This window comes from Trachypithecus francoisi, unplaced genomic scaffold (assembly GCF_009764315.1).
Source record: "Trachypithecus francoisi isolate TF-2019V2 unplaced genomic scaffold, Tfra_2.0 Lachesis_group12, whole genome shotgun sequence".
Taxonomy (NCBI): Eukaryota; Metazoa; Chordata; class Mammalia; order Primates; family Cercopithecidae; genus Trachypithecus; species Trachypithecus francoisi.
In genome coordinates, this window is record NW_022681457.1 from 20,059,437 (window position 1) to 20,075,297 (window position 15,861).

The 15,861-nt window shown below is 36.9% G+C and overlaps 1 protein-coding gene across 6 annotated transcripts in view; it reads right to left on the bottom strand.

Moving 5' to 3' along the window:
• The window catches only part of OMA1 (OMA1 zinc metallopeptidase), a 69,491-nt gene that overhangs the window by 34,656 nt on the left and 18,974 nt on the right, over positions 1-15,861 (bottom strand). For all 6 annotated transcript variants that reach the window (XM_033225049.1, XM_033225051.1, XM_033225048.1 and 3 more), the window contains one exon: positions 14,762-14,836. In XM_033225049.1, coding sequence (XP_033080940.1) covers positions 14,762-14,836 — 75 coding nt within the window. The remainder of the gene's footprint in view (positions 1-14,761; positions 14,837-15,861) is intronic.

Below are 15,861 nucleotides of genomic sequence, written 5' to 3' on the forward strand. Positions count from 1 at the left end.
CATTTTACGAGGCCAACATCATCCTGATACCAAAGCCTGGCAGAGACACAACAAAAAAAGAAAATTTTAGACCAATATCCCTGATGAACATCGATGCAAAAATCCTCAATAAAATACGGGCAAACCAAATCCGGCAGCACATCAAAAAGCTTATCCACCATGATCAAGTGGGTTTCATCCCTGGGATGGTTCAACATACGCAAATCAATAAACATAATCCAGCATATAAACAGAACCAAAGACAAAAACCACATGATTATCTCCATAGACGCAGAAAAGGCCTTTGACAAAATTCAACAGCCCTTCAAGCTAAAAACTCACAATAAATTAGGTATTGATGGGACATATCTCAAAATAATGAGAGCTATTTATGACAAACTCACAGATAAAATCATACTGAATGGGCAAAAACTAGAAGCATTCTCTTTGAAAACTGGCACAAGACAGGGATGCCCTCTCTCACCACTCCTATTCAACACAGTGTTGGAAGTTCTGGCCAGGGCAATCAGGCAGGAGAAAGAAATAAAGGGTATTCAATTAGGAAAAGAGGATGTGAAATTGTCCCTGTTTGCAGATGACACGACTGTATATCTAGAAAACCCCATTGTCTCAACCCCAAATCTCCTTAAGCTGATAAGCAACTTCAGCAAAGTCTCAGGATATAAAATCAATGTGCAAAAATCACAAGCATTCCTATACACCAATAACAGACAAACAGAAAGCCAAATCATGAGTGAACTCCCATTCACAATTGCTTCAAAGAGAATAAAATGCCTTGGAATTCAACTTACAAGGGATGTGAAGAATCTCTTCAAACCACTGTTCAACGAAATAAAAGAGGACACAAACAAATGGAAGAACACTCCATGCTCATGGATAGGAAGAATCAATATTGTGACAATGGCCATACTGCCCAAGGTAATTTATAGATTCAATGCCATCCCCATTAAGCTACCAATAACTTTCTTCACAGAATTTGAAAAAAGTATTTTAAAGTTTACATGGAACCAAAAAAGAGCCCGCATTGCCAAGTTAATCCCAAGCCAAAAGAACAAAACTGGAGGCATCACACTACCTGACTTCAAACTGTACTACAAGGCTACAGTAACCAAAACAGCATGGTACTGGTACCAAAACAGAGATATAGACCAATGGAACAGAACAGAGCCCTCAGAAATAATACCACACATCTACAACCATCTGATCTTTGACAAACCTGACAAAAACAAGAAATGGTTTAATTTAATAAATGGTGCTGGGAAAACTGGCTAGCCATAAGTAGAAAGCTGAAACTGGATCCCTTCCTTACACCTTATACAAAAATTAATTCAAGAGGGATTAAATACTTAAATGTTAGACCTAAAGCCATAAAAACCCTAGAAGAAAACCTAGGCAATACCATTCAGGACATAGGTATGGGCAAGGACTTCGTGTCTAAAACACCAAAAGCAATGGCAACAAAAGCCAAAATTGACAAATGGGATCTAATTAAACTCAAGAGCTTCTGCACAGCAAAAGAAACTACCATCAGAGTGAACAGGCAACCTACAGAATGGGAAAAAAATTTTGCAATCTACTCATCTGACAAAGGGTTAATATCCAGACTCTACAAAGAACTTAAACAAATTTACATGAAAAGAACAACCCCATCAAAAAGTGGATGAAGGATATGAACAGACACTTCTCAAAAGAAGACATTTATGCAGTCAACAGACACATGAAAAAATGCTCATCATCACTGGCCATCAGAGAAATGCAAATCAAAACCACAATGAGATACCATCTCACACCAGTTAGAATGGCGATCATTAAAAAGTCAGGAAACAACAGGTGCTGGAGAGGATGTGGAGAAATAGGAACACTTACACTGTTGGTGGGACTGTAAACTAGTTCAATCATTGTGGAAGACAGTGTGGCAATTCCTCAAGGATCTAGAACTAGAAATACCATTTGACCCAGCCATCCCATTACTCCCATTATAACACCCAAAGGATTATAAATCATGCTGCTATAAACAGGATTATAAACACAAGCACACTTATGTTTACAGTGGCACTATTCACAACAGTAAAGACTTGGAACCAACCCAAAAGTCCATCAATGATAGACTAGATTAAGAAAATGTGGCACATATACACCATGGAATACTACACAGCCATTTAAAAGGATGAGTTTATGTCCTTTGTAGGGACATGGATAAAGCTGGAAACCATCATTGTCAGCAAACTATCGCAATGACAAACAACCAAACACCGCATGTTCTCTCTCACAGGTGGGAATTAAACAGTGAGAATACTTGGATACAGGAAGGGGAACATCACAAAACCAGGCCTGTCGTGGGGTTGGGGGAGGGGGGAGGGATAGCATTAGGAGATACACCTAATGTAAATGATGAGTTAATGGGTGCAGCACACCAACATGGCACATATATACATATGTAAGAAACCTGCACGTTGTGCACATGTACCCTAGAACTTAAAGTATAACAGTATTAAAAAAAAAAAAAAAAAAAGAATCAAGTCCAGGATATCCAAAATAACCCTTTGATGGAAGTACTATTATTATTCTCACTATTCAGACTATAGAACAGATTTGAATAGGTTAAGTGATTTGCTACAGTCATGTGGAGGAGACAAGAGCTCAAACACACATCTGGACTACTGAACCCAAAGTCCTGACCCCTATGCTACACAAGGTGTAAAATCCTTAAAATTGCTAATAAAGAAGTTTCTGCCTACCCTTCAGTTTTATCTGTTGCCACTGGTGCTCCTGAACTCTGCTGACATTTTAACCATAATAAATTTTCAATTCCTGGAACAAGCCATTGTTTCTCTTGCCTTTGAACACACCATGCCAAACACTACACCTACCAATATCTTCAGGATAATTACTATTTATCTTTTGGATCTCCATTTTAACTATTTCTTTCTCAGTCTAATCCCAAGACTAAGTTTTCCTGATCCCTCAAGTTACATCTCTGCTATATTCTCCCACAGAATGAATGTTTCCTGTATCTCCAATTCATAATACTTCAAACTTTGTTAAAATTATTAAATTACTGTCTCTTGAATTCTAATGTCCATGAAGATATTATGTGTCCCCATAATCTGGAAATTAATTACATTCAATTAATAAATGAAAATCATCATAATGGATCAGAGAAGAGCTAGCACCTAGGTCTGTATGATCAAACTGTCTTTTGATTGTATTAACGTTAAATGTCAATCCGGGCCGGGCGCGGTGGCTCAAGCCTGTAATCCCAGCACTTTGGGAGGCCGAGACGGCGGATCACGAGGTCAGGAGATCGAGACCATCCTGGCTAACACGGTGAAACCCCGTCTCTACTAAAAATACGAAAAACTTGCCGGGCGAGGTGGCGGGCGCCTGTGGTACCAGCTACTCGGAGGCTGAGGCAGGAGAATGGCGTAAACCCGGGAGGCGGAGCTTGCAGTGAGCTGAGATCTGGCCACTGCACTCCAGACCGGCGACAGAGCAAGACTCCGTCTCAAAAAAAAAAAAAAAAAAAAAAAAAAAAAAAAAAAAAAAAAAAAAATGTCAATCCGAAGTGGGGGATTGGTCAGGTGAGAAAGGGAAAAGTCTGGAGGAAAATTCTGGTCAATGTCTTCTTAAAGTCTTATCTGAAGAAAGCGAGTATCAGGACAGGCGCAGTGGCTCATGCCTGTAATCCCAGCACTTTGGGAGGCCACAGCGGGTGGATCATCTGAGGTCAGGAGTTCAAGACCAGCCTGACGAACATGGAGAAACCCCATCTCAACTAAAAACACAAAATTAGCCAGGCATGGTGGCGCATGCCTGTAATCCCAGGTACCCAGAGGCTGACGCAGCCACAGAATGAAAGAAAATATTTGCAACACCTCTGTCTGACAAAGAACTTGCACTAGCACGTATATGAAAAACTCTTATAACTCAAGAATAAGAACACAAACTTCTTTGCCCAATTTGAAAATGGGAAAAATATCTGAGAAGATAATTCACAAAGGAATATAAATGAAGCACCAATAGACACATTAAAATGTTCCACATTATATAAATAATTATAAATAAGAAATGCAAATATATATATTTATTGGGAAAAGGGAGACCAGAAGAAAAACACGTGTAGGGAGAAATTAAGAATTTAGGCCGGGCGCGGTGGCTCAAGCCTGTAATCCCAGCACTTTGGGAGGCCGAGACGGGTGGATCGCGAGGTCAGGAGATCGAGACATCCTGGCTAACACGGCGAAACCCCGTCTCTACTAAAAAATAGAAAAAACTAGCCGGGCGAGTTGGCGGGCGCCTGTAGTCCCAGCTACTCGGGAGCTGAGGCAGGAGAATGGCGTAAACCGGGAGGCGGAGCTTGCAGTGAGCTGAGATCCGGCCACTGCACTCCAGCCTGGGCGACTGCGAGACTCCGTCTCAAAAAAAAAAAAAAAAAAAAAAAAAAAAAAAAAAAAAGAATTTAATATTGAACATACTGGGTTTGAGACAATGTATTTGTGAAATAAAGAGGTGATAGCAGACAGTCATTTTAGATAAATGATTTATCCACATCCTCTCCAGCACCTGTTGTTTCCTGACTTTTTCTTTTTCTTTTTCTTTTTTTTTTTTTTTTTTTTGAGAGAGAGTTTTGCTCAGTCGCCCGGGCTGGAGTGCAGTGGCACGATCTCGGCTCACTGCAAGCTCTGCCTCCCGTGTTCACGCCATTCTCCTGCCTCAGCCTCCCGAGTAGCCGGGACTACAGGCGCTCGCCACTATACCCGGCTAATTTTTTTTTGTATTTTTAGTAGAGACAGGGTTTCACTGTGTTGGCCAGGATGGTCTCGATCTCCTGACCTTGTGATCCACCCGTCTTGGCCTCCCAATGTGCTGGAATTACAGGCGTGAGCCACCACGCCTGGCCTGTTTCCTGACTTTTTATTTTTTATTTTTATTTTTTTTTTGAGACAGAGTCTTGCTCTGTCGCCCGGGCTGGAGTGCAGTGGCCGGATCTCAGCTCACTGCAAGCTCCGCCTCCCGGGTTTACGCCATTCTCCTGCCTCAGCCTCCCGAGTAGCTGGGACTACAGGAGCCTGCCACCTCGCCCGGCTAGTTTTTTGTATTTTTTAGTAGAGACGGTGTTAGCCAGGATGGTCTCGATCTCCTGACCTCGTGATCCGCCCGTCTCGGCCTCCCAAAGTGCTGGGATTACAGGCTTGAGCCACCACGCCCGGCCGTCCTGACTTTTTAATGGTCACCATTCTAACTGGTGTGAGATGGTATCTCACTGTGGTTTTGATTTGCATTTCTCTGAAGGCCAGTGATGATGAGCATTTTTTCATGTGTCTGTTGGCTGCATAAATGTCTTCTTTTGAGAAGAGTCTGTTCATATCCTTTGCCCACTTTTTGATCGGGTTGTTTGATTTTTTTCTTGTAAATTTAAGTTCTTTGTAGATTCTGGATATTAGCCCTTTATGGGATGGGTAGATTATAAAAATTTTCTCCCATTCTGTAGGTTGCCTCTTTTATTTCATTGAGCAGTGGTTTGTAGTTCTCCTTGAAGAGGTACTTCGCATCCCTTGTAAGCTGGATTCCTAGGTATTTTATTCTCCTTGTAGCGATTGTGAATGGGAGTTCACTCGTGATTTGGCCCTATTTGTCTGTTATTGGTGTATAGGAACGCTTTTACACTTTTGGTGGGACTGTAAACTAGTTCAACCATGTGGAAGACAGTGTGGCAATTCCTCAAGGATCTATAACTAGAAATACCATTTGACCCAGCCATCCCATTACTGGGTATATATCCAAAGGATTATAAATCTTGCTCCTATAAACAGGATTATAAACACATGCACACTTATGTTTATAGTGGCACTATTCACAATAGCAAAGACTTGGAACCAACCCAAATGTCCATCAATGATAGACCGGATTAAGAAAATGTGGCACATATACACCATGGAATACTATGCAGCCATAAAAAAGGATGAGTTAATGTCCCTTGTAGGGACATGGATGAAGCTGGAAACTATCATTCTCAGCAAACTATCACAAGGACAGAAAACCAAACACCACATGTTCTCACTCATAGGTGGGAATTGAACAATGAGAACACATGGACACAGGAAGGGGAACGTCACACACCAGGGCCTGTTGTGGGGTGCCGGGGGGGGAGGGATAGCATTAGGAGATACACCTAATGTAAATGATGAGTTAATGGGTGCAGGGCACCAACATGGCACATGTATACATATGTAACAAACATGCACATTGTGCACATGTACCCTAGAACTTAAAAGTATAGTAATAATTTTAAAAAATAAGAAAAATTTTTTAAAAAGATGAATGATTAAAAGACAGAAGCTCTAAGAATTTTAATTGTATTCAGTGTATGATAGGTCCAAGTACTGTTCCTATCCTACAGATGAGAAAAGTTGAGGCACAAAAATAATAAATAACTTGATCATAATCACACAGCTAGTACTCTCTCTGGCAAAGCAGATTCTCAAACTTAGGCAGTATAGTTTCAGAGTTCATACATTATCTCTACACTTATTGCTCGCTTCTTTGGCAACTGGTTGATTACCCCACACTACAGAGATCCCAGATTTAGTATTTGACATCCAAGAAAGAAAGGTTGAGGTATAAGGGTCATAACAGAGAATTTTTAAAAGTCTCCACAATTAATGGGAAAACCCTACTCCCTTTTCCACCGCCAATCCTCAAACAATGACAAACTAGTTTTTTTGCTTGTTTTTTATTTTTTATTTTTGTGGGCACTTGGTAGGTTATATATTTATGGGTTACATGAGATATTCTGATACAGGCATGAAATGTATAGTAATCACATCAGGGTAAATGGGGTATATCCAACAGCCAGTTTTTACAGGATTCATCTGCAGACACTTGAATGACCACAGAGAAAAGGCCGATATATATTATGTGGGAAGGTTCCCCAAAGAAAGAGCTAGATCGCTATACTATCATCTTACAGTAGAGCTCATCATCCCAGCCTATGCAAACTCAGCTTAGGCTCTGAATGAGTGAAGAGATCTGCTGTGCTCTAAGTGACCACTTAGCACAGAGAATCCCTCTGATGGAAAAAAAACATATCATTCAAAGCCAACAGAACTGTTTATATGAAATATCCAGCATTCAATCAAAAATAAGCAACCATGCCAAGAAACAAGACCAAAGGCAAAAACAGACAACAGAAATGGACCCAGAGATAATACAGATATTAGAGTTAACATGAATTTTTTTAAAAAAAATATGATTAACATATTCAAGAAAATATAAACAAAGAAACATATGACAAAATGGAGAATTTCACCAGAGAATTGAAATGTATAAAAGAGAATTAAAGGGATATTCTAGAATGAAAAAACAAAGTAACTGAAATTTAAAACTCGATACGAGTTTAATGCAGAACAAATACAGCTAAAAACAAGATTAATGAACTTCAAGATAGGTAGTGGAAAACATACATTCTGATACATGGTCAGAGGTTAAGTGATTAGCCTATTGCATGTTCTCACTCATAAGTGGGAACTAAACATTGACTACACATGGACACAAAAATGGGAACAACAGATACTGGGGACTACTAGAGGGAGGAGGGTAGGAGGGGAGCAAGGGTTGAAAAACCACCTTTTGGGTACTATGCTCACTACCTCAGGGACAGGATCATTTGTACACCAAACCTTAGCAACGTGCAATTTACCCATGTAACAGACCTGCACATGTACCCTGGAACCTAAAAGTTGAAAAAAATAAAAAAAGAGCAAGCCACAGAATGAAAGAAAATATTTGCAAGACACATATCTGACAAAGAACTTGTACCTAGCTCATATATGAAAAACTCCTACAACTCAAGAGTAAGAACATAAACTTCTTTGTCCAATTTGAAAATGGGAAAAAATATCTGAGAAGATAATTCACAAAGAAATATAAATGAAGCGCCAATAGACACATAAAAATGTTCCACATTATATAAATAATTATAAATAAGAAATGCAAATTAAACAAATAGACTAACTTTTCCCCAAAAAGGGCAAAGATAAAACCAACAGCAATGTTCTGTTTACAAGAGCTACACATGTAAGAACATAGGAAGTTTGAAAATAAGAGAATATTAAAGATGTACCATGCAAGCACTAACTGAAAGCTGAAATAACAATAGTAAAAGGAAAAAGTGGACATCAGGCAAGAAGTATTACTAGAGACAGAGTGATTTTATTGTGAGAAAAGGATCAATCCACTAGGAAAATCTAACAATCTAACAAGTATGTATACTAAAGATATTTTTAAGATGTACAAGGCAAAAATTAATAGCACTAAAAGGAAAAAAAGAAAAATCTACAATCATAATGAAATATTACCAAATGTCTCTTGATAACTACAAAAAGGAAAAAAAATCAGCAAGAATATAGAAGATCTGAAACAACAAAATTAACAAACTTGACAAAACTGACATTCACAGAACACTGCACCCACAATGGCAGGATCCACTTTTAAGTGCACATCATTTTAACAAAATTGATCACACCCTGAGCCACAAAGCAAGACCCAACAATTTTCAAAGGATTCCAATCATTCAGTATATTATTCAATCAGAGTGTAACTAAGCTAGAAATTGAACACAAAAGGTAACATTAAAATCATCAAATGTTCAAAAACTAAGCAATATACTTCTAATTAACCCACGAGTCAAAGAAACCACAGTGAAAACAAGAATACATTTTAAACTGAAGAAAAAATAACATATCAACCCTTGCAACATAACAAGTAAAGATGCTCTGAGGAAAATGTATGGCCTTAAATGTATGTAATAGGAAAAAAAAAAAGAATTTAAAATAAATGATGGTAGTATTCATCTTAAGTTAGGGAAAGAACCGCATATGAAACCCAAAAAATGAACGCAGAATAAAATAATGAAAAAAAAAAAAAACATGGTAACCTACATAACAGAAAACAAATATAATAGAGAAAATAAGCAAACCCAAAAGATGGTTTTGAAAAGACTGATGAAAGTTGATAAAAGCTAGCAAAAAAAGACAAGACAGATTACCAATATTAACAAAGGGGACATTTAAAAGATGCCTGTAAAATACAGGTATCCTTCAGACATTAAAATATAATAAGAGTATATTAAAACAACTTTATGCCAATCATTTTGAAAATTTAAGCAAAAATTCCTAGAAAAACTACAAAAACTGAAACAACAGAAAAATCTGAATAGTTCTATATCTATTAAAGAGACCGAATCCATAATTAAAGACAAACTCACAAATAAATCTTTAGGCCTATATGGCTTTACCCAGGAATTCTCCAAACGTTTAAAAACTAAATATAGCTAATCTTACAAAAACTCTTCTGGAGAAGAGAAAATGAAGAACACTTCCCTGACCAATTTTATCAGGCCAGCATAACTTTGATTCTAAAACCTGATAGGACATTATAAGAAAAGAAAATTCTAGGCGACTATCTCCTTTGAACATAGAGATAAACATTCTAAACTAAGCATTAAACCAATTCTAGCAATATATTATGGGATAATTGACAAAATGGGGTTTATTTCCCCAAAACTGCAGCTTAACTTTTTTAAAAATTAATGTAATTTGCCACATTAACAGATTAAAGGAGAAAAATCATATAATCATCTCAACACAGGCAGAAAATGCAAGGGGAGGAAGAGCATCAGGAAGAACAGCTAATGGATCCTGGGCTTAACACCTATGTGATGAGTTGATCTGTGCAGCAAACCACTGTGATACATGTTTATCAATGCTACAAACCTGCACATCTGCACATGTACCCCGGAACTTAAAAGTTGAAGAAAAAATGCAGAAAATGCATTTGATAAAATTTAATATACATACTTAATTTTTTTAAATCTTAGGATATTAGAAATGGAAGAGAAACTCTCTCATTTGATAAAAAGCTTGCTACAAATATCATAATGGTGAAATACTGAATGCTTTCTTGCCCCCAAGATCAGGAAGATACAAAGTTGCCCATCACCAACTTTGTACTAAAGTTTTTGGCTATTGCAATAAAGCAAAAATTAAAAAGTACATTTGACCCTTGAACACCACGGAGGTTAAGGGCACTGACCCCTCTGTGCAGTCAAATATCCACATATAACATTTGACTCCCCCAAAACCTAACTACTAATAGCCTACTGTTGACCTTGCCAGTAACACAGTAAATTAACATGTTTTGTATGTTGTATGTATTATACACTGTATTCTTACAATAAAGTAAGCTAGAGAAAGGAAAATGTTATTAAGAAAACCATAAGGAAGAGAAAATATATTTACTACTAATTAAGTGGAAGTGGATCATCATAAATGTCTCCATCCTTGTCTTCACACTGAGTAGACTGAGAAGAGGAGAGTTAGTCTTGCAGTTCCAGGGGTGGCAGCGGCAGAACGGGAGACAGGAGAGGCAGGCACAATCAGTGTAACTTAATGTAAATACTTTGTAATTTCTGTCATAAAATAAGTCAAAAGTAGTCTTGAATAATCAGAATCCTCCTGCTAGATTGTCTAATGTCAATTTGTTTTCTGGCACTACTATGTCTTTTCTACCTGGCACCATTTTGGAAGCACTCATTTCCATCAAGTCATCCTCTGTTAATTCCTCTGATAAGGTGTTTCTTTTAGCTGTTGGAATTTCTCTAAGATCCGTATCTTGAAACCCTTCACTCCCCACCTTTTTTGCCATATCCACCAATCTTTTCATCATTTCCTTGACTGACTCTGTGTGGTCACGCACAACATCTGGACAGTCTGCTTCATCAACAACTTACTATTTCAGGCTTGATGGCTTTTTCTATAACAATGATGGAATCTTCAGTGATATAATCCTTACAGACTTTCATGATGTTCTATGGGGGTTCTCTTCCATAGCAGCAACAACCTTTCCCTAAAGTACCCTGCTGTAATGAGGCTTAAAGGTCCTTATGGCCCTCTGATCTGAGACTCAACTAGAAATGCTGTGTTTGGGGGCAAGTAGACCACCTGGATGCCTTCAGTGTTGAACTCATGGGGTTCTAGGTGGCCAGAGGAATTGAGAATGTAAAAAGAACTGGTAGTCCTTACTGGCAAGATACTTCTTAACTTTAGGAACAAAACATGGATGGAACCAATCCAGAAAAAGCATTCTCATTGTGTAGCAGGTCTTTTTGCTATACGACCAAAAGAGTGGCAGTTGGTATTATCTTTTTCCTTAGAGGTTCAGGGGTTACCAGCTTTATAGATAAGGAAAGTACTCAGAAATCCAACTCCATTTCCACAAAATAGTAGAGTTAGCATATCCCTTCTGCCTTAAATCTTGATGCTCACTTCTCTTCCTTACTAATAAATGTCCTTTACGGCATTATCTTTTTTCCAGAATAGCATAGTTTCACCTGCATTAAAAACCTGTCCCGACAGTTGTTCTTTCTCCTCAATGATTTTCTTAAGCATCTGGGAATGCATCTGCTGCCTCTTGGTCAGCAGAAGCTGCTTCTCCTGTTATCTTGACATTTTTAAGCCAAATCTCTAAAACTATCAAACCGTCCTTTGCTGGCATTAAATTCTCCAGCTTTAGAGCTTTCATCTTCCTTTTAAGTTGTAATATAATGACTTTGTGCTTTTTCTTGAATCATATTAGAGTCTATAAATATGCCTTTCTTATGGCAATCCTGTACCCACATAAAGGGTGCATCTTCTATACAAGATAAAAGTCTTTTGCAAAAAGTGCAAGGTTTTCATGCTTGCTGGTATAGTTGCAGCTATGGTTCACAAACTTTCTTTTCCTTTTTTCAGTGGTCCTTATTCTGGATTCATTTATTTTGAAATGGCAGGCAACCACAGCTACAGACCTCAATCTGCAGTATATATCAAGCAACTCAACTTTTTCTTGTAATATCATGAGTTTACTTCTTGGGAACATTTCCAGTATCACTAGTAGCAACTCATATGGGTTTCATGGTATTATTCAAGGTGTTTATAGTATTGTACAAAACACAATGAAAAATATGCAAGAACTGCAAGAGACCATTTATTAAGATACTCAATTTACTGGAGAGAAAGCTGCTCACATGGAGATGATTAGTGTCTAATGGTGTTTTAAGCAGATATTCACAATTTGAGATCACTGCAATAGCAACAGGAAGTGAATACAAAACTATAAGAGTAGTATAATAGGTATCACAGTTAATTCTATGCAGTTATGATTTAATGCTGCATTTTTACATTTGTTTACATTTCTCTCAACTGCAAATGGCACCATGTATGGTCTGTGTAGGCACACGTTTTGATAAATTTTCATAAACAATTTGTATTTTATGGTAGCAAATTATAACACAGACTAATATCTACATGTATTTTATGCATTCATGACATATCTTTTTCTTAATTTTCTTCAGTATTTCTAGGCTACGTGGTTCATCAGAGTTTTTTCAAATTGCTGCACATTTCCAAAAAAATTTCCAATATATCTATCAAAAAAAATCCTGTGTATAAGTGGATCTACACAGTTCAAAAACATGCTGTTCAAGAGTCAACTGTATACAGATTGGAAGGGAAGAAATAAAGGTTCTTGGGTACAAGGCCAATTATAAAAATCAATTGTATTTTTATATACAAGCTATTTACTTTAACAATGACACTATTTATCATGACATCAAACACTTAGCAATAAATCTAACAAAAGATGTGTAATTCCTACATTAAAAAAATTTCAAAACATCAAGAAAAATTAAACATCAAAACAAATGGGAAAATATATCATATTCATAGATGTGAAGAATCAATACTATAGACACTAGTCAAGTGTCCCCAAATTAAGTAGAAATGCAATGTAATTCCAGTCAAAACCCCATGTGCTTTTCTATGTATGTATAGTTTAATAAGCGTTTTCTAAAATGTATATAGAAATGCAAAGGTCCAAGGATAGTCAAATCAATTCTGCAGAAAAACAGTGGAGGACAGAAGCTTCAGGTATCAACACTTACTACAAAGTAATAGTGATAACATGGTATTGGCTGAAACATAAACAGGCCAATGGAACAGAATAGTGTGTCTAGAAAGAGACCTCATATATACACCCACCTTTATGACAAAGAGACACAGAAGTCTGGTGAAAAAAAGATGACTTTTTTCAATAAACAGTGCTGAGTCTATTAGTTATCCATATGGGAAAAAGAAAAGATGTTGCCCTCCTCCGCATAATATATATTTAAAAAATAGTAAAGTTCCTTAGAAATAAAGCAGGAATAACTTACTGAGATAAACAAAGATTTCCTAACCGGAACACAGAACACACTTAACATACAGGAAAAATTTGACAGACTGTAGTACATTAAAATTAGGAAATTCTTGGCCGGGCGCGGTGGCTCAAGCCTGTAATCCCAGCACTTTGGGAGGCCAAGACGGGCGGATCACGAGGTCAGGAGATCGAGACCATCCTGGCTAACACTGTGAAACCCCGTCTCTACTAAAAAATACAAAAAACTAGCCGGGCGAGGTGGCGGGCGCCTGTAGTCCCAGCTACTCGGGAGGCTGAGGCAGGAGAATGGCGTGAACCCGGGAGGCGGAGCTTGCAGTGAGCTGAGATCCGGCCACTGCACTCCAGCCCGGGCGACAGAGCGAGACTCCGTCTCAAAAAAAAAATAAAATAAAATAAAATAAAATAAAATTAGGAAATTCTTGATACAGCCAATCTGTAGCCCCCTTTTTTGGGAACTTATTAGTGTATGCAGTCTGATAATTCACTTAACCATATTTATTTAACATTCAAAGAACTGATTTTGCTTTTGTGAAGGAGTAATAGTTTGATTTACAAAATTAAATCCATAAAACTTATGAGGTTCAAATAAAATGATTAATAGTTTTAATAACTCCCAGAAACATAACAAAGGATCAAATACAATTTGAATTTCATATGTGAAGTGGCATTGTTTTCACTCATTTTTTAAAATGCAGTTTTACTTCTAATCTTAAATGCTACTAATAACAACTCAGTTATCACAAGTGGTTGAAAATAGTTGCCAGGTGCCCTGTTAAGTAGACAGAAACAAAGTCAACTTAAATAAAAGTAAAGGCCCAGAGCTGCTCTCTATGGCTAGCAAAAAAAAAAAAAAAAAAAAAAAAAAAAGCCATCTGCTGCAAAAAAAAATAACCTAAATGTCTGTTCGTCTACTGTTTATTTAAATGGTGGAAAATCAGTTTGCTTAGCCAAGATCATAGCTATAACAGGATTAACCTGTCTTCAAGTGGAGGAAACACTACCTATCATCCTGTTTACTCAAAAAGCCTCCTTAGATCAGAGAAGCAAGGGGTAAAATATTGGAGTACTGGAGTAAAATAAAGATAGCATTAGCTTTCCAGAGGTGACAAATGTTAAAAGGCCAGAGGGGATGACACATTACATACCCAAATGTTTTAAAATTTCAATTTATATGTTTCATGTCTATAATAAAAAAATTTACACATGCAAAAAATTATTTCTAATCAAGAACTGACTTTCTTTTAATAGAACCTGATAATTACTATAATCTTATGGATTCTGTCTAAGGTAAAATACAGCTTTAAATATAGAAGGGAATTGAGTATCTTCAGTTATACATTCTTTCAAGGTCCATAATCTTCAAATTTCTAGATTAACAGAAATTGCGTAAAGGGCTAATACAGTCCAACTCTCATTCTCTGCTTATGCCAAGCCTCATTAAAATAATACACATTTATCTTTCAGTCTGGGAAGGGCATTACGTATTCTCAACTACTAAACACTTTACCTTTGCAGCAAGCAGTAGTCCAATTTTGTCAGCTTCAGCCTCCAATTTTCTGCTGTATGGTCTATTAAACATATACTAAGAAGAAACAGGACACAAAAACTCCATTAAGACAATTTATTTCATGACAAAAGGAGTAACAAAGAGAGGTTTTTTTTAAAGTTTCATGGAGTATCTGGGATAAAATTCCTATACTGCCTACTAACATTAAAATAATTCCATGATATAAAATATAAACACAGCCTTTATTTCCCTGATTAGAAATTAATACTTTAAAAACATGGTAAAAATAGAAGTCATGCCTATAAATTTCTTGACACTCTGTAGTATGAGGAATTTAATTCTATTTTTCCAATTATAGTCTCCACCTACTGAGTACAGGATTCACTAAGAAAGCTTATTGATGAAGGCTTTTAATATGGCCAAGGAACATTATGACCTTGAGTTTTAAAAGAAAATCAAGAAAACGTAGGTATATAATATCCAATGACACTACTAGACAATTTATTTCAGTAAGAAAATTAACCATATAGCAGAATGTTCTTTCTTTGATAAATTATCTTAATTTCCTTTTTCTTTTCTAAGTATTGATTAGTTGGGAAAATGAAATTTTCTTCTGACTTCAATAAAAAACACACATAGATATAGTAACTTTCATTTTTCTAATTACTTGTATTTATGTGAATGCTTTCCAGTTAAATTCTAATTTTCAGTAAGTACTAAAACTTCGTAGGAGATGAATCAATAGGCAGGACTTTAGAGAAAAGAGCTATTAATTGGGGAAGCAATCTTTCAAAGGTAGCCACATGTCTGTGATGGCCTGAAATAATACAATAAATCTGATATACAGTATGTGACCATTAGAAACGACTTCCTTCCTTTTCAATCAGTCAGTTTTAGGTCGATGATGTATATCATATAGTGCCTTCACTCTCCATGAGCAGGCTGCATGTGCCTCCATCAAGTCTACTTGATAGCATAAGGATTTAAAATGTTGGCTTTAAAAAGACAGAAACTTAAGTCCAAGTCCAAATACTATTAACTTATTGTTAACCCTGAGCTAATTGTTTAACCTCACTAAACCCAGGAGTATCATATGTAAA